A 20838-nucleotide genomic window follows, 5' to 3' on the forward strand; every position below is an offset into this window, starting at 1 on the left:
TTGGTTGGCTTTCCACCACCACCACCTAGTGGGCTAAATTGAATGGTCTTGGCCATTGAGCTGAAGATCTGAGGATGAGTGATTACATAATTTGGAGCAGTTTCATGCACCCAAATTTGTTGTGGTTTGGAAAGTTTCTCAGGGCTGAGGAAGTTCCAGGAATAGCCTGTCATATTTGTATTTGCTGTGGTGGAATATATTGGCCTTCTTCCAGCATATCCTGTGGTGCAAAGCATGGTCAGCAAGTTCTGAGTGTCATTAATGTGGAAAGTTCAGTTTGGCAATAGGACTTCATGACCTAGTTTCTTAAGGGAATGTTCCAAGGAGTTAGCATAAACTGTGGCCTATCTGTTTAAGAAGAATCTTGCAACAGCACCAGTCCCAAAAGGAGTGAAAGAACACAAGAATGAAGAAGCAAAAAGTAAGTGATAAGAGAGTAAAAGAAGTAAGGTGCAGCAGAACATTGAGTCTACAGGAGCAATAGAGTGAAATTGTTTGAATGCAAGATTTGATGAAACAGATATTCATGTGTCACCTCCAGGGAGTACAAGGACTTATTGCGGGAGGGCACTCTATTCTATCCTATTTCTCTAAATCCATCTCTCTCTCCACTATTACTTAATTCTCCTACTCACAACACTACTACTACCCTCTACCACCCATCAACAACAGTATTTTTTGCCTGTAAACCGGATGTGTTCTGAATTTATTTATTTACTTATTCGTATGGCATGAATATCAAAACATGCAGTACAATACACTTTAATAACATATAAAATTAAAAGTCAAAAGTCATTTTAAAAACCAATAAAATTAAAAGGTTACATCCATATTGGTCAGATAGTTCATAGCTTTGGGTGTAGCACTTAAAAAGTCCAATTTGTCTCCTGAATATGCTCTGAGATAACACTGAATCACAATATGGTTCACAGTTTGTCTCTGAGCTCCACAATCACAATGTGGGGATGGTCGTTTACCCCATTTAAAAAGCATGTCTGCACATACACCATGACCAGTTCATATTCTATTAAGCTGAGTCCAGGATTGTCGTGGTAGGTGTGAGCAAGCATCAAAACTTTCTTGTAATTCATTGAGAGAAAATTTTGTGATATCGTCTGTATGGCTCTCCCACTGTTCTTGCCACTTTTGCTTCAAGTCAAAGTTAGAATGTAGTAGTAGTTGGGCTAATTGTAGTGGTGGATGTCTTGATCTCAATCGTCGTCTGGGAGATCTAAATGTATTGGTAGGGCTGTGTTCTCCAAGATTTTCTTATACTTCTGTAAGAGAGCCTTAGTCCTGTGCAGATTCAGTGGAACAATGTTACTAAGAGCTGGAAGCCAGTGTGTGGGCGTTGATTTAATTGTGTCAGAAATCAGTCTCGTATTATTTAGTTAGCTATCAACAAGTTTAACATGTGTGCTATTTAGCCACAATGGTGAGCAATATTCGGCAACAGAGAAAACTAGACCAAGAGCAGTAATCCGCAGTAATGTGTTCTGAAATTTGATTTGTTTGTACACAGGATGAAAAACCCAAGTTTCCAAGAGAAAAAACCCTGCTACCTCCATATGGATTGGCTAACTCACCTTCAATTGAAAAAGCCCATATATGAATTCCCCTTGTAATCATGAGAATTGAACCCAGTGTCTTTTCCAATTGAAGGGTGCAGTGTTCCACTGTTCTTCCAATTGCACTACGGAGGCACCAAAAAATCACCCTTTCCCCAGATGATATGGAGTGATATTAGACATTTAGTAGAAACAAATGAAAATATGCGAAAGAATAGGATGAACGAAAAAAGGTTAAATGAGGCTATGAATGATCTGAGAATATGGAGATTCCATTGTTAGAGAATTGGTTAATGAGAGAATCCATAAGGTCTGCTATCCACGATAGCAGACCTTATGGATTATAGGGAGAATGGGCAAGTTAATTCATGCTCTAGACATGAGGAGGAAATGAGCAAGAGAATTAGTGGTGGTTGTGGGGACAAACAATTTAAGTGGATATAAGGAGAATGTAAGGGCAGATATCAGGTTATTGATGAGAGTGAAAGATAGCAATATAGTCGAAAATGCTGTTGTGTGTTGCCAGTGTATGATAATAATGAGTGGAGATGAAGAGCTAGAATCACAAATGGCATGCTGACAGAACTGTGTGAGGAGAAGAGAGTGCAGTTTGTGGATGTATGGCATCTATTTGAAGGAAGAATGGAATTATACAGACGTGACAGATTGCATTTGAATGGCTTTGGAGTGAGTGAACTGGAGAAACTGGTGCTAGATTAAAGTGCAGTGTATAATGCAAGCAAGAGATTGGAAGGAAGAGGTGAAGTGAATGATCAGGAGAGTTGGTATGGAAGAGACTATGCTTGGCAACAGAAACAGTAGTAGTGTGAGAGATGAAGAGAGAAAAAATGGGAATGCAACAGGCACAGGGAAATTGGGGGGGGGGGGGAGTGAACAGAGAGACATGCCATAGGGAGAGTGGATACTCAGAGTAGTAGTGAATATATGTATGGGGATGATCAGCATAGAAATGGAATAGATTGGGATGCAAGTGAGGTAGTTGAGACTGAGCAGATATATGTGATAAGCAGTAGTAAAGGTGATGGAGCAAGAGCGGGTGTGGTGGGTTGGGTAAGAGTGGTAATAGACCTAAAAGTGAGCTGTTGTGTTTATTTGCAAATGCCAGGAGTATCAGAAATAAAGGAAGTGAAATTGTTTCACTGATTGAGTTTACTCTCCCCCCCCCCCCCATCCCAAAATCATTGGAATAAGTAAAACATAGTTGAATGAAGTTGATATCCTAAGTAGAATAGAAATGGAAGGATACAGCATTTTTCGTGAGGATAAAAAGGATAAGAAGGGAGGAGGAGGAGTGTTGCTGATGATAGCAGGGGAATTATGTCCACATAAAATAGTGTCAGTGGTTTTGAGGAAGTGTGGTGTGCAGTGGAGATTGACAGGAAGAGATATTTAGTTAAATGTTGGTATAGTTCAAGGAATGTGGAGGGTGATGACAAAGAAACGTATAAGCAACTTGGGTTAGTAAACAGGAAAAGGATGACTATTATGGGGGGGATAGTATAGATTGCAATGAAGAGATGGCATTTAGGAATAAGGAAAATAAATTAGTCGAGTTCTTGAGAGACAACTATCTCAGGCAGTATGTAAAGGAGAGCACATGAGGATCGAGAGTTTTGGATCTGATCATTTCATCAGAGGATATAATTGTGAGTGGTGTGTTGCACTTCCCTCCAGTTGGTGAGATTGATCATGAAGTGGTTACATGGACTGTGACTAGCCATATGAAGACTTCTGTGAGGAAGGGATATATGTGGAACTACAAGGCTGGTGATTATGTCAAGCTTAGAAGACAGCTTGGAACTATAGTATGCAACGAGGAGTTGAGCAGTAAGGAAATAAATGCTGCTTTGTAACTGACAAAGACAGACATAACAGTATTGATGTGTGAATGTATTCTGAAGGTCAAATAACGAATAAGGTAGGTGTAAAATGAACGGTAGATGACTAAGCATGAAATCTGGAAGAAGAAGACACTTTGGAGGCAGCACAGAATGAATAATGGTAATAATCAGTTGTATGAAGAGTATAAAGAGCAGGCCAGGAGAGTGACTCATTTGGTAAGGACAACAAAAGTGCAGTATGAGAAGAAATTAGCAGATCAGGCCAAGAAAAACCCTCATGACATTTTTCAATATGTGGCAAGTAGAAGGAAGAATGATTATGGTAAGATGCTGTTAATGGATGGAAGTGGGAGATTGGTGACTATTGCATAGGACATAATCGAGGTGTTCAGTTAGCAGTTCATCAGAGTGTTCCAGCGTCAGTAGAGAATGAAATGAGAGAAGACAATAGTGAGCAAGCAAGAGGTATATGATGAGTTAAATAAACTATATGTCATGTTGTTTAATTTTGATAGTATATATCAGAACACAGAATTATAAGTAAATAATTATTTATTGACTTATTGCTGATATTTCACTAGTGTTATAACCAGCATCTTCAGAGCACAAAAATACAGTTTGTCACAGTATGCGAGACTACAACATGGTCTAACAAAGGGACTAGTTTAACAAAATTGTAGCAACAACACAAAGACTAAAGTCCTAATTAGGCAACCTCTATCTAAAAATAAAAAAAAAATAATAAATAAATAAAAACAAAAAAATAAAATAAAAAACTGTAGCAACAACACAAAGACTAAAGTCCTAAGATCTAGAGAGAGAAAATAGGTACTAGTTATATCTCCCAAATCTTAGGCAAATTCATACAACCATATTTGTTGAGATTTGGAGTATGTTTCAAGGCTTCTGTTGCTTCTAAGAACAATCTCTCTGACTTGTAAAAGCTTCTGTGCGGTACTTTTGTTTTCTTCCGGTTGATCCTGTGTGCAGGGGTATCCAAAGCATGGTCTGCTAGGCCCGAACTTGCCATAGTGATAGTGCCGGATGTATCTTTTATGTTCACTGATGAGAATGTCCACAGTTCTTCTTGTTTAACTGTAGCAAGCTTGATCACACGAGCAGGATACTTCGTAGACTCCTGGATGTGATAAAGGAGGGATGCTGTCCTTGGGTGAACAAATGAGAGATAGGACTTGATGACATATCACTACATGTCTTAAGGGAATGTTCCAAGGAGTTGCCATCAGCCTTGGCCTATCTGTTTAACATGAATCTTGCAACAGCACAAGTTCCAAAGAAGTGGAAGGAAGGTAAAATTGTTCCACTTCACAAAGGTGGTGATAAGGCCAAGACATCAAATTATAGACTGATCTGTATATCTGGAGTTGTGGTTAAGGTATTTTAGAGGTTGGTGAGAGATAGGATACAAAAATAAGTTATAACAGTGACATTCTTTGTGCTTATCAGCATGGGTTTGTTAAAGGTGAGTCATGTTTTCCTAACTTGATTATGTACTATAACAAGGTAATGAATGTATTGGACAGCAAAGATGCAATAGAGTTGTATACTTAAATTTTGCAAAGGCTTTTGATAGATTGCCACACCACAAGCTGATTGCTAAAAATGAAGCAGATAGCATTGGATGATAGACTAGTGAGTTGGATAGTGAATGGCTGTTAGATAGGTTTCAGCAAATCATTGTATGGTGCAAGAAACTGCCCCAGATTTCGGAATCATCATCCTCAGATCTTTAGCCCAACAGCCAAGACCACCTAATTTAGTCCACTTGGGCATTTAAGACTCTAGACTAAAGTTTGGTTGCCTTTCTTCAGCCTCATTTATCCAGGCCTGAATACACATATCTATGTGATCGTTTACCCTAACAGTCCAACCTTTCACATTTTTCAGTGCATACATGAAGCAATTTTTGCAATACATTCACTGGGAAAAATCCAAGGCAGAACTCGATCTTCATGCTGAAGCTTTCTGTGCAACTGATATACACTTCTTTACAGGCACCATTTTCAGAAGCAGAAGTAGTAAGAACAAACAAGTATTCTTGTTTGTTTGTTCTTACATGAATACTTGTTTGAATAAATATTCTTGTTCAAAGAATATTTGTTCAATATAGACAAACAAAAATTCCAACAACTAACACTACTGAAGAACACTTGTATCCAGACTGAAAAAAATAAACCACAGTTTACAGTAAAGCCACACTATATACTATTTAAAAACATTTTTTTTAGCACAGCTCACATCTACTGCTATGTTCACTCGTGACACCAGCAACCTGTTATATATTTTGAATTCATTTGGAACTAGGCTGAAAATTCACTCGTCACTCAGCTCCAGACAATCCACTTGCCCATTCTCTATAGACAAGTTATTGGAGAAGAAACAAGTGACGAGTGAATTTTCAGCCTAGTTCCAAGTGAATTCAAAATATATATATATATATTCTTCATGTTAGTGACATGATTTGAACCCAGGTCTTTCCATCTGTAAGGCAAACAGTATGGTATCCTCTTAATAAGCTACAGAGACTACACAAAACTTTCATGCCACTACATTTCAACATTACATGTCAAATATCATCTCCAGTTGTCTTTCCACATTTCAAATATTGAATGACTTTTCTGTCTGCTGTACTGATATGTACTCCTGACTGCATTCTTCCTGGATATTTTCAACTCTGTCACGTGTTACCTCATTTTTGATTATTCAGAGTAATTAATCTAGCAATTCAGAATATAATTTTCTTTAGTTTTTATATCACCTTTATGATCTTTGATTCCCTTCGTAGTTTTCTTTCCTACATTTCTAATCTTTCTTAGTAGCCTCTAAAATTATTATTATTATTACTACGGGCAACTCCAAGGAGTCCTTAGACTCATCGAGGGATGCCCTAAACATCATGTCCAAACCAACTATTCAGCATCCACACAGTATCTATCATATTTTCCTTTGAACTCACTCACAGTCATGGCACCCACAACAGACACTGGCAGCTTATTCCACTCATTCACCACTCTCCAAGCATAAAACCTAGTTCTAACACCCTTGCTAATCACACTCTTGCCCAATTTTCATGGATGGCCTCATCTCCATGGAGGCATCCACTTTCGTGATATTTTTTTTCAAAATCTTCCTATCACATTTATTTAGGCACTTTTATATATAGTTTTCCTTCATTTTTCTCTCTATTCCTTGAGATTTCTTTAATTTCATGTATTGTTTAACTCTGTGGAGTCATTATTCTGTTCTTGCAGATAACTCTATCATGGTCAGTCAGTGTATTCTTCAGAATTTGTCACTCTGTTTCTAAGATTTGGTTGTTGTTTTTAAATTCTTTCACTTTTAATCCAATGTCACTATGTATACATTCACAGTTCTTATGTCTGAAAGTTGTCTAACATTGATGTTAGACAACTTTCAGAATTCTTCAAAATTTTAGTTTTCATTTTTCTTTTCACTGATATGCATTACTTTTACATCATCTTATTTGTGTTAATTTTAGATTTTGTACTGTGGTTAGGATTACTCTCTCACTCTTTCCCTAGTTATACCAGAAATGAATAGTACAGGTAACTCTCATTATATGGGGGGGACGGCATTCTGGAGAATCACCACATATATCGAATATGCGTAAGATGGAAGGCTTATAACATGAGATAATAGAGGTTGCCCAAATGAGCGAGACTGATCTTTCAAGATGAATCAACAGTGCAATTATTTTGCATACACATTAAGGCATTAGAGCAGTAAATAAAATATTCAGTACATATAAAACAAATAAAAATTAAAGTAGTTCTTTATTTTCAAGATTAATATATCTCAATTACATCTCTTCTTTAGCTTGCATGCTGAAGTTAAAGGCTCATATGGGATTGAAAGCTGATTTTCAATGGAAACCTGACTTGCAGTTTTCATTTTCTGATTGTAGACATCCATGTAGCATTTAAAGATGTTTTCAATCTCTCTTTTCACTTTAGAACTCCTATTGTAGTCAGAGCCATGGGTGGATAGCAGAGATGGCTGCATATGGAGATAGTGTAATAGGGCAATTTTCCTCCTCCTGATGTGGAGCAGGGGAAACTAAATCAGTTATAAAACATTGTTTCAGTACTCTCAAAAGTAGTCTCTTCAAAAAAAGTTAAAAGATGTTTAATGCTACCACATTCTATGTTTTTTTTCTTTCTTTCTATATAGGAAATCAGAACCTCGTGCTGATAATATAGATGAATCAGATCGTGATAGCATCATCAGTGAACAAGAACTAGATACAGTTGAAAGGGAAGATGTTTCGGTATTGTGTTTTTTACTTTTTCTAAATTCTTATATTAGGACATGGCTAAAATTTATTAAATTAAAATTTATTAAATTATAATAGAGTGTGGCACTAAATTTCAGAGAGTCTGTGAAAAATAAAATGACATAGAGTTTATATGTGGAAAATTATTTACGACAGGTCAAAATTTGATGGATCAGGCAAACTGCTACCTATGAATGAACACCACAAAGGCTAATAAATTGCAATCCCAATTTGTTTAATGAACACAGAATCCTGTGTTTGCGAACATTTTATGATACCTGAAGTTCACCAATACATTAGTAAGTTGAACAATATATCTTATGGTAAAAATAAACTCAACTTACAAACACTGAACTTATGAATAAATTTCAATGAATGCATTATGTTTGTAAGTTTGGTTTCTTGTATATACAGTACAAAATTCTGCTAACAGCTTTCAGTTGGTAGCTTCAAGTTACAGTACAGAACAAAAATTATTACACTTGCAATGCAGACTGAAGTTAGGATTTGCTTACAGACTAATCCAGATATAAAGATAGAAGTCCTTTCCAAAAATATGCAAGTTGTAAAAAAAAAAAAAAAAAAAAAAAAAAAGCCTCACATTTGTCCAACTAGGAGAAATATGAATTACTGAAAGGTGAACATTGAAGTGTGTTGCAAGAAAAGTTAGGTTTAGCTGCTATGTGATTTCATTTAGGTAAAATGGATTGGAATATGTTTTCCATATCCATATTTGGAAAACAATTTCTTAGCACATCATTTTAAAGAGCATAATGAGATTACTTCCTCACGTGGTACTCATGAACCATAGAAGGCATTGAGAAGATCTTATTGGATCTCAAGAGAGAAATCTTCCCAAGTATAGAAAAATTAGAAGAGACAAGAATGAGAAACTATTGTTAGTTAGTTATTGATATTAGTTCCTCATTCTTGTTTCCACCCTTTATATCTGGAATTTGTAAGAGGAGATGAGCCAAGGAATGTGAAGTAAAAATGATGAGTGCACAGAAAGTGAATGAATTTTTAATATGTTATTGATTGAAAGTTTTTATGTTGTATGGGAAGTTATGTTACACTTAACAAGAGTGTTTTTCATCCATGTTTTTCGTAGTGTAAGCAAACAGAAGTTTGCTTACACAGCATGAGAGAGGTCACAAGAAATGAATGGGGGAAGACCTGAGATGTGGAGGGGAGGGTCATTTGGGTCCGGAAATGGTTCTGGGATGGGTAATAGGAAAGAGAGGAATGGCTGGGGAAAAGCATGGAGGAGTCGCATCTAATAAGTGGTATCAGTGGATCTTGTTATAGACACAGAAATGAAAACTGTTATGTTTTTTATTCAAATACCAGAAGTATCAGAAATAAGAAGATTGAAATTGTTGTGTCGATTGAGTTTATTCACCCAAAAATTTGGGAAGAAGTGACACTTGGTTGGATCAACATCCCAACAGGAAAAGAGTCAGTATGATGTTTTTTGTGGAGGCAAAAAGGGTGATGATGATGATGATGATGATGCAAAAAGGGAGGAGTGGGAGTGCTGTTGATTGTAGAAATATTGGGGGGGGGAGGATATTGGCAGTATAGTGTGAGGTAAAGGTGAATAGAAATAAATACTTAGTTGAATGTTGCTATAGACCTGATAATGTGGAGGGCAGTGACAGTAAACTTATATAAGCAAATTAGCCAAGCAATTAGGAAAAATGTGATTATTATGGATAATTTTAATTATGGTTATAGATGTCAGCCTGGTTGGCCAAGTGGTTAGTGTATCCACTCTCCAGCCAAAAGGCTGCAGGTTCGAATCCTGCCATGAGCAGGATTTGTCACATTAACATATTGGTGTTGTGCTCTATACCGAGGATCATATCTGGTTCAATCTGTTTCTGCATATGAACCCCAGCCAGCTTCTCCAGAACCTAAGTCACTATTCCAGAGATACTGATTAGTCTATAATTAGTTTCATCTATCCCAGTATCTCCTTTGTGCAATAGAACTAACATGTATTTCTTTATGGAATCACCTGTGCAAAGATTCAAACAAAGAATTGCTTTTCCGCTTCTCTTCTACATTTTCATGATACATGCACTAAAAGATATTAACATATTTATGCATTTGGTAATAATCTTACGACATGCTGGAAATGTTATATGTGTGTGTGTGTGTATATATATATATATATATATATATATTGATCCAGTATGAAAAGTTGAAGACTGAATAACTTGAAAGAATAGCCTGATCCAGTATGAAAAGTTGAAGACTGAATAGCTATATTTGATCTCTAGATTCTTATTTAATGGCTTATTTAATAGTTAACTTGCTTGTGGTGTATTACAAGTTTTCAATATGTCATTAATAGGACTGCTATAAAAAATAATAATAAATAAATAACATGAAATTGAAGAAAATATGCTACAAAGCATATACAGGGTGTTCGGGATAAATTTGACAGTTTCGTAAGGAAAAAGAAAATCTTCTTTGTATCTATTAAATTTAATGAATTGACAAAAAAACATTACAGGCAGAGTTAATTACAATACTATCAACAAGATTTACTCAAAATAACCACCATTAGCATCGATCACAGCTTCAATTCTGCTTCGGAACCTCGAACAAGCTGATGCTACAGTCTCCCTGGGAAGGGCCGCAAAAACTGTTTTAATTTTATCCATTAACTGGGCTTTTGTATTACTGGAAGTGCGATTGGTGTCTTTTTCAACTGCGCCCCATACAAAATAATCCATGGGGTTAAGGTCTGGGGAGTTTGGAGGCCAAACATTTGGACTGGTGAAGTCGTAGAAATTTTCAGACAACCATTTTTGACTTTTCCCAGAGGTGTGGCAAGGGGCCGAATCCTGCTGCCATACATACGGCCTACCATTGGCTAACTGTAGTCAAGCCCTTGTTATCCAGGGCTTGACTACAGTTAGCAACTCCACAAACAAAGCCCGAATTCCAATGCCAGGGTTCTTCAACACCTGTTCCTGCAGATTTGCGAGGAATTCTGCTGTACGAACGCAATCAGATTGTCTGCTAGGGATCTTTCTTCTTGCTACATCCTCGTAGTCACCATTGCAAGTCTCTAGTTCATGCCTGATTGTTTTTACTGTATTCAGGGAGCATTGGGCAGCAGTCGTAATATCCTTATTTTGATGGCGGGCACGAATCATCATGATACAAGTTATTCTCTTCCATGATTCAGGTGGGTTCCAGCTATCCATCCTTTCTGACATCTTGTATATGAATGAAGAAGGGTCCAAACTTTTAAATGAAGAGAAGTGTGTGTTAATACATGTAACTTACGGAAAAATATAATTAATTATAAATATGTCAAATTTATCCCGAACACCCTGTATTCTTCAATTATGAAGAAAATATGCTTTGTAGTATATTTTCAAAGTAATTATGAAGTACGTCTTTTTTTTTTTTTCTAGCATGAAATGAAGACTCGTCCTGATGTAAATAACAATAGTGTATCAAAATTAGACAACTTGGTAAATGCTTACATGATTTTGGTAAAGAAGACAGTATCTGATGTTACCTTAAAATATATTTATTGCTTTCTAATAAAAGAGGTAAGCCACTGAAATATTTTTGCTAACTTTTTTAAATCATCACCGAGTAACTAATTGACAAAATATGGAAATATGCTTTAGTTATGTTGCTTGATGTATTAGTGATATTATGTAGCAATTCACAGTGTGTTTAGAGATTAATTTAAGGGTAATTTATACAGAATTCCACTATCACATATGATTTGGAATACAGCAAAGTCTCAAGTTACAGTGGATTGCACTAAAAAATATAACTCTTGGAACTCAAAATTCAATTTTCATGGACATAATATATGAAATTGTAGGAAGGGTCCCAAGCCCATGACAAAAAAAGTCTATGTAAAGAATATTATAAGTTGAAATATTGTATGCACAGTATTATTCTATACTTACATAATAGCTAGAATGTGTCAGAAGAGAAGATTGGAATATGTGGATTCTTGGAGGGCGGTTGAGGATAGAAAGGAATTGTATGCGAGAGACCGCTTGCATGTGAATGAGGAAGGACGTAGGCATCTTGAGAGATTGCTGTTCTGAAAGAGTCGGTGTGTCAGCACAGGGAAACTAGAATGCCCAGGGTGGATGATAGCAGGGGGGGGCCTCTTGTGGGAATGGGTACTTGGGAGAAGGGGGACGACATCAGGTAATGATTAGCCCAGTGGAGTCTAGAGGGGATAATGCTGGTTATAGAAACAGTGACGTTTTTATGCTTTACACCAATGCCAGGAGTATCCGGAATAAAGGACAGGAATTGGTGGCGCTGATAGTATCAGCCTGGCCAAAGATTATTGGGATCACTGAGATGTAGTTGACAGAAAATTATTTAATAACAGGAATAGAAGTAGCAGGGTACGGCATTTTTCAGCAGGATAGGAAGGGAAAGCGTGGTGGTGGAGTACTGCTTATGATAATTGACGACTTATGTCCTCTAAAAGTGGAAGCTTTAGAAGGCAGTGACATTAATGAATATGAAAGCATATAGTGTGATGTAGACGAATGAACAAGACAGAATATTTAGTGGGGTGTTACTACAAAACAAGGAGCACAGATGCAGTGCTGTAACAAGGGCATGGCGAAAGAGGCACCTGCCATGGGCGCAACTAGGTTTGGGGCGCAAAAAAAGTAAAAAATAAAAATAAATAAATAGATATAAAAGTCCGCTATTATATATTGTATTTTTAAATTTCAGCAATACGCCGCTTTAGACACACAAATTCTGCAATACACTGCAACTCATTTTGATGGGGTTAATAGTAAGTATTTAACATATTGCATTTAGTAAAATTTAATTTGTTACATTTAAATTTTTCAAAATTTTTGTCATTTTTGGGTTACGGGGGGGCGCAAGTTAGACACTTGCCACAGGTACTTCATACCCTCGTTACTGTATTGCACAGAGGGTGGCGCCAAGGAGATGTTTAGACAGTTGAGCTTGGCAAGTGCAAGAAGAATGATTGTTCTGGGAGATTTTAACTACAGCAGTATAAATTGGGGAGAGGAAGATGCATGTAGCAATAAGGAATGGAATTTCTAGAATTACTGAGGGGCAAATGTTTTAGGCAACATGTAATAGAGGGAACAAGAGGTTCAGGAGTTTTGGATTTGGTCATAGCATCAAAAGAGTTGATAATAACCGAGATGACATCTCTCCCACCAGTTGAAGAGAGTGACTATTGTGGTTTTGACTTGGAAGATGAATAGACATGCAGGAGTATCAAAGAGATGGGAATGTATGTGGAATTATAAGGCAGGTGATTATAATAGTCTTAGATGTCAACTTGGGGAAGTTTCATGGTGGAAGGATAGGATATCATTAGTGCTTGAGAAATTGTGAAGGAATATTTGTTAGCAGTAAGATGTATTCCATGAGTGAAGAAGAGGACACAATTTGGAGTAAAGTGGATGACAAACAATATTAAACAGGAACTACATGTGAAAAAGAGGCTATAGAAGAGATATAAGGAGACAGGTGAAAAGCAGATGCATGAAGAATATAAGACACAGGCCAGGAGAGTGACTAGTATGGTAAGGAAGGCAAAACTGGAATATGAGAAGAGATTGGCCCTAAGATCCAAAGAAAATCCTAAGGAATTTTTTAGCTATGCAGTAGGAGGAGAAATGATTGTGGAAAATGGACATTGTGGGATAAAAATGGGAATAGAGTCACTGATGCAGAGCACATAGTGGAATTATTCAATGAACACTTTATTGGAGTATTTCATCCTGGAGGAGTAAATTTTAATACTAGAGGGATAGGGAAGGTTCAACGTGTAGAGGTGTAGGAGGAGAGTGTGTTCCAATACTGAGTACTCTGGATGTCAGTAAAGCTGTGGGACTGGATGGTATTTGACTACGAGTTTTGAGAGAATGTGCTAAAGAACTGGCAGCTCCTTTGACCTGGCTTTTCAGTGAAAGCCTGGCTACGGGAAAGGTGCCCAGGGAATGGTAGGAAGGTAAGATAGTGCTGTTGCATAAGGGCAGAAGCAGACTGGAAGTGTCTAATTATAGGCCAGTTTGTGTGTCATCAGTAGTTGTTAAGATCTTTGAGAAATTAGTGAGGGATAGTATACAGCATTGGGCTGATAATGGAAATGTTATATGTGAGAGTCAACATGGAATTGTGAAGGGAGCGCTCTCGTTTTAGTAATATGCTAGCCTTTTATAATAAAGTTACAAAAGCAGTAGATGAGGGAAAGGCATATACTACCATTTTCTTGGATTTAGTGACGGAATTTGACAGGGTGCCACATGATAAGCTGATATTTAAGTTACAGCACATGGGTTTGGATGTCAGGTTGGTCACCTGGATTCAGGATTGGCTATCTGATAGGTATCAGAGAGTTGTATATGGTGGGGCAGTTTCAAGGAAGCAGAGGGTTTCAAGTGGGGGTCCCACAGGGCTCAGTACTGGAACCTATATTGTTTAACCTTTATACCAATGACATTGCCAGTGGATTACAGGGGGATGTTCAGTTGTTTGTGGATGTTGTGAAGCTGGGAAGGGTTATTAGTAATAGTGCAGATGTGGTAGCCTTGCAAGAAGATTTGAATAAGCTAGACAGATGGGCGAATGAATGGATTAATGCAGTAAAATGTAAGGTCTTGAGTTTTGGGACAAATCGATGGGATGCTGCATACTCTGTTGGAGACGCTATACTGGAGGAAGTAGATGAGACAAGAGAACTGGGGTTGATGATTGATAGAAACCTGAAATTTAGGGGACATATTGCAAAGGTGGTGAAGTAACACAGAGGATTGCTGCAATAATGAGAAGGATGCTGACTGCAGAGATAAAAGAGTTCCATTGTATAAGACACTGATCAAACCACACTTAGACTATTTTTCTCAGATTTGGTCCCCAGGATTTGAAGGGGATAAATTAACTGTGAGAAAGGGTACAAAGGCAGATAACAGATGGTTTCATGACTGTACAACGTTAGTCATGAGGATCAGCTGAGGGAATGTGGACTGCAGATAGATAGAATTTGGCGGATAGAAGAAGGAGAGGTGATATGATTGATTCTTTTAAACTGTTGAGAGGTGGTTACAGGGTTAACACTAGGGAGCTCTTTCGCTTGGTTGAACAGCGGGAAGGAGTGATGACAAGGGCCATCCCAGGAAGTTACAAAAGGAAGCTGTGAGCAAGAGGGTGAGGAGTGGTTTCTTTGCATGGAGGGTGGTTGAACTATGGAATGCATTGCCTGATAGAGTGGTTTCAATAAGTTTAAGGAGTGGCATGATAGACTTTGTGTTTCCTAGGAGGGAACTCCCACGATAAGTCTTGATAGACTTTGTGTTTCCTAGGAAGGACCTCCTGCAATGAGTCTTTTGATACCTGAATACCTGAATACCATGGAGGCCTGAATAATGATAATAATAATTTATAAATGTCTTTTTATTAGATAAAAAATAAGCATTTATAAATATGCAATAATATCGTACTGACATTTTTTTTAATCATGACCACAGAAGTTAGTAAATGAAATATAATCCTATCCTGGTGCATAATAGAAGGAATCGGTGCTATTGTAGTTCTGAAGGGCATATCAATGCAGTAGTGATATGACCTCTAGAATTCTAGCATGAGTTCCTGAATTCCTTGGAAGTATCATGAATAATAATAATAAAAATAATAATAAGATAACACTCTACTGACAACTCTAAGTTGACATACTCTAAACAGAGTAAAAGATTAACAAAGCACATGTTTCAAACAGAAATGGAAAATTTAGAAAAAACTCAATCTATGGAATATTATATTGACTACTTCAGAAGTTAGAAGAGTAAGGATTGAAAATTATCAAATTAGAGATCTAAAAAATAACAGTACAACAAGATAAGAGTTGACTTTTTCAAAATGTATCAGTGTATATCAGACTTGTACTGTATAAGTTGAAGAAATTTTTCATTATGTGGAAGTGGGGAGCATCTACAAAAGTTTGTGTACAGTTAAGCTATATTTTTCTCTCATAGATCAGTGAGCAAATAGAACACTTTGTCTTTTGAAGTGGTCAGGGCATCTAGAGTGAAAGTTTTAAGAGAAGGTATGACAGTTGGTGTGGGTGATGTATGAATGGCCTACCTCAGTGAATCTGTCACTCCCTTGAGGTATTTGATGATGACGACGACGATGATAATATCTCATCGATGAATTAATATATACACACACATTCATTATTGTTTATAGTAATTTCTGAATAAGTTTATAGTGGTTTTTAAGTTAAGTTTATTAGTAGTTTATTGTGAATAAGAAGAAACTTAGTAATATTTAATATTGAATTTTATGACTGCAAATTGTATCCTTTATGAATTGTAGAAGAAGGGAAACTATTCTACAGGACTACAGTTGAGGAAATTATTATTATTATTACTATTATGCCAAAACTTCATGGAGTCAAAGACTTATCTAGGAGGTCCTTTTATCACACACACAGCTCATCATACCATGTCTTAAACATATTCAAACACTCCTTGCAGACACCACACTCTCCGGCAAGGCATTCCAATCATTTACAACTCTGCACGAAAGAAACCTGCTTCTCACTCCCCTACTCACACCCTCTTTATACAGTTTCCAGGGATGACCTCTGATTCTCCCCCGATCTCCCACTATTTTCTGTAGAACTTGTCCAACATTGATCGTATAACAGCCCCTTACTAACTTGTAGGTCTCTGTCATATCTCCCCTCTTCCTGCTGTCCACCAGACTCTGCAAATTACATCTTCTCAATCTTTCCTAATACTTGACATTCCAGAGGTTAGAAACTACCTTAGTCAGTCACCTTTGAACCCTTTCCAACATCTCTTCATCCTTCTGAAAACCAGGTGACCAAATCTGGGAACAATAGTGTATGTGTGGCCTAATCAAAGCCTTATACAAAGGAACAAGAATCTCTCCACTTCTGCAAATCAGTGTCCTCTGCATCATATCCAGAAGACTTTGTGTTGTCTTCACAATTTTGGCTATGTGTCCCATAAATTTCAGATCCTTATCCACTATCACCGCAAGAGCTCTTATTTCCTCCACCTCCGACAATATATCCTCACCAAGCATAAATTCTGCATCCAATTTTTGTTTTCCAAATTTTAAAACCTTACATTTTGCAACATTGAACTCATATCTCCATTCCCGTGTCCAATCACTCAATTTATTCAAGTCTTCTTGTAATACAACATCTCTACTCTTCATGATGCATCTGAACTTTGCATCATCCATAAACAACTGAATATCTCCATCCAAATCTTCACTAATATCATTAGTATACAAGTTAAACAGTAATGGCCCTAAAACAGATCCCTGAGGCACTCCACTAATGACTTTCCTTTTCCTGGATATTGCTCCCCAAAATCAGCACAACTTGTTGATACCTATTAAATAGCCAGTCTCCAATCCAATGCACTAATCTAATATCCAACCCCATCTTCTCTAGTTTGACTGTCAACTTATCATGAGGTAATCTATCAAAATCATGAGGTAATCTATCAAAAGCTTTAGCAAAATCCAAGAACAGGTATCCCTTGCTTAACACGGGATTTGATTAACTTGGAGATATTAAATGTGGCAATCCCTTGATATATGTGGCATGAGTTTTGATTAGCATGCCTTTAACCCTGCAGAGCTCACAGCTGATCTGACAGATGCATGCAAAATGTTTAATATAAATATTCTTACACAATTCAGTGTATAGCTTGGAGGTCATGAGCAGCTGTGCATTCATATGTTACAAGTGATATTCCACACTGTTTTTTGCTGTCAGTTTGATTTAACACATGTTATGTAAAGGTTTATGATATCTGACAGTAAATTGTATCTGAAAGATATCGCGACCTCTGATGTCAGTATGGTTTAGTTGTTGTTTTTTTTATTCTTTGTTCAATAATTTCTAGATTGTAACTGAAAATAAATAAACCATCATGTATTACTGAAAATAGAAAGCCAAAGGCTTATTTATCATACATGTCCTCTAGGAGATGTGCTTTACATTATGGAAAATACTAAGGAAAGTGATCTAGAGCTTACTCCACCTTTACTATGAGCTGCCCATAAAGTTGATTATGCTTGTATCCACCGAAACTTTTAGTTTCTATATATTCGTCATGAAACTCTTGTAGTTTCTATATTCGGCTATGAAATAATATTGGATTCAATATCCACTTAATTTGTACCATCATGTATTATATTTGCAGTTTTTTCTTTATCTTTTATTGCATTTTAGCACATACTAGTAATGAATGTATCTCTCAGATATACTGTGACCTTTGCTGCAAATTTTACCACTGCAAGCTCCGCAGGGTTACGTTTACCACGCAAAAACATGCAACCCCCACGGCGTAAGCATGATGAAGTCATTCCTCATATGCAGGCTCCTACGAATTATTAATACAGCACTCGATCATGGAAGAATTGTAATATTTACCATTGATTGTTAGATTTGATTAATGCGATTTTGATATATGCGGTAACATCGAGGAATTAATTAACCATGTTAATCGAGGGATACCTGTATATTAATGTGTATCCTTCTCCTCTGTCCAAGGAAGTAGTCACTTTATTGTAATAAGTAAGTAGATTACTAAAACATGACCTCCCTTTAGCAAATCCATGCTGTCCATCAAAGATAATACCATTGTTGTCAACCGAATTCTGGATCCTAGTTCTCACAAACTTCTCCAACAACTTAACTACAACACCTAACACACAGATAGGCCGATAGTTTGATGCTTGAGTTCCGTGGCACAATATTGCCCTCCTTCCACTCCTTAGGAACTTGACCGAGTGCAAGACTCGTATTAAAAAAAATATGTCAAGGCAGGTGTCAACTCCCTGCCACATTCCTTCAGTATACTTGGTGATATATTATCAAGTTCCACAGCCTTATTAACATGTAGTTTGCTCAACTCCCCATACACCTCTTGCTCACTTACAGTCAGTCTCTCCTCCCCATCATCAACTGCTCTCAATCTCTCCATGAAGTCACATTCACAAGATTGAAAGATCTTTATGAACTGCTCGTTAAGTATTCCACTACACATTCCACAACAGCTGTCTTTATACCATTTTCTTCAATCAATGTCATCCTTCCATAATCATTCTTTCTTTTGCTGGCTACATATCAAAAGAACTCCTTAGGATTCTTTTTGGCTTCATTAGCTAACTGCTGTTCATTCTTCACTTTAGCTATCCTCACCAACCAAGTCACCCGCCTTGCCTGGTCTTTGTAAACCTACTGGAATTGGTTATTTCCACTTCTCTTATGCTGCCTCCATAATGCCATTTTTCTCTGTATTGCATGCTTAATCTTTTTATTCATCCATCTCACACCTATCTTATTTAACCTTCTCACCCTTGGAATACATTTAGACATTGCATCTACTAGATAGTTTTTGAAAGTCTCCGAAACTGCATTGATCTCTTTTCCAGCTAACTTCTCATTCCATGCTACACCTGAAAGCTGTCTCCTGAGCTCTTCATAATCACCCCCCCCCCTTGTAGTTCCACATATACCCTTTTCTCACAGAGGTCCTCACACTGCTGGCAACCACCCATGTAATCACCTCATGGTAACTCTCGCCAATTCGGTGATGATTTGACAACTCATTTATAATTACATTAAAGATCAAAAAAATTTCTGGTAGTTTGAACTGTAAAGGTGAGATGGTTTGCTGCTGTATGTCTCAACTGTGGAGAGTTTGAGGAGGGAACTTGTATCATTTTTGATGACCAGTGAGCAAGGAAATATCTATAGAAAATGCACACAGAAGAAATATTTATGTATATCTATAGAAAATGCACACAGAAGAAATATTTATGTATAAGAAAGTGAAATGAAATAGTGAGTAACTTTTCCATGGCACCTCCATTGGGTGATGATAGGCTATTGCCATATATTCAGATTAGTAGAATAGATACCTGTGGTTGCTGATTAACTGAGGACCAAGTAGGTAGTGAAGAAGTGGACTGTTGATGACTTTCTCCACTATTTTAGAGCAAACTGAGGTGATCAGAGTTGGTCAGTAGTTGCATTGCAGACTTTATTTTTTTTTAACAGGTTGAATACATACTTGCTTCTATATTTTGGGATAAATACCTGCTGAATATTTGAAGATTGTGGAGATGATAATGGGCATGTATTAGATCATCATCATCATCATCATCAAATTCCTGCCATGTACCCTCAAGGGGTGTACAGGATATGATAGTACTACATGAAAAAAATTACATCATTATTAATTTCCTATCTCAATTTTCCTCCAAATCAGTCTGTTACTTGTCAACACTCCAATATTATCAGATTTTATATTTCTATCGTCTAAAGCACTTTGTACCGTATCAATCCACCTATATCTTGGTCTTCCTCTTGGTCGTTTTCCTGCCAACCTGGCAGAGAACACTTGTTTTGCTAATCTTTCCTCGCCCATTCTGTTTAAGTGACCATACCACCTGAGATTAGCTCTGCTAACGCATTCCTGGATGCTGACAATGTCAAGTTCTTTCCTAATATCCTCGTTTTTAATATGATACTGCCATTGATGCCATCTGTTCATGCCTATAATCTTTCTCAGGACTCTCATATCTGCAGTCTCTAGTCTTTGGTGAAGTGTTTTACTTCTGACCCAGCTCTCAGATCCATAAGTTAAAACTGGTTTGAACACTGTCTTGTATACAGCTAATTTAGTGTTCCAACTAATTTCTCTCTTATTCCATATGAATTTATTCAATTGACTTCCCACCATACCAGCTTTGCTGATTCTGTTGTCTATTTCTATATTTAATTTACCATCTTCAGTAAAAATCGTGCCTAAATAGCTGAAATGTTTTACTTGTTCCACAGGTTCTCTATTCACAACACATTTGACATTTTCAATGATTCTGCCTATTTTCATTGTCTTTGTCTTTTTATTGCTGACCTTCATACCATATCTATTACAAGAGCTATTCAATTTAGTCAGAGAATCTTGCAGACTTGTAGCGGATTTATTTAGAAGTATAACATCATCCGCATAAAGCAAAGAGCTGACATTAACATCTCCAATTTTGA

The 20838-nt window shown here is 37.0% G+C and overlaps 1 protein-coding gene across 1 annotated transcript in view; it reads left to right on the forward strand.

The window, feature by feature from the left end:
- The window catches only part of LOC150093745 (dynamin-1-like), a 124190-nt gene that overhangs the window by 94901 nt on the left and 8451 nt on the right, over window positions 1–20838 (forward strand). Inside the window, exons 14-15 of the mRNA XM_090412968.1 lie at window positions 7643–7739; window positions 11180–11320. Coding sequence (XP_090269094.1) covers window positions 7643–7739; window positions 11180–11320 — 238 coding nt within the window. The remainder of the gene's footprint in view (window positions 1–7642; window positions 7740–11179; window positions 11321–20838) is intronic.

Source organism: Typopeltis vanoorti, chromosome 23 (assembly GCF_054136105.1).
Source record: "Typopeltis vanoorti isolate ZY-2024b chromosome 23, IOZ_Tvanoo_1.0, whole genome shotgun sequence".
In the NCBI taxonomy this organism is placed as follows: domain Eukaryota; kingdom Metazoa; phylum Arthropoda; class Arachnida; order Uropygi; family Thelyphonidae; genus Typopeltis; species Typopeltis vanoorti.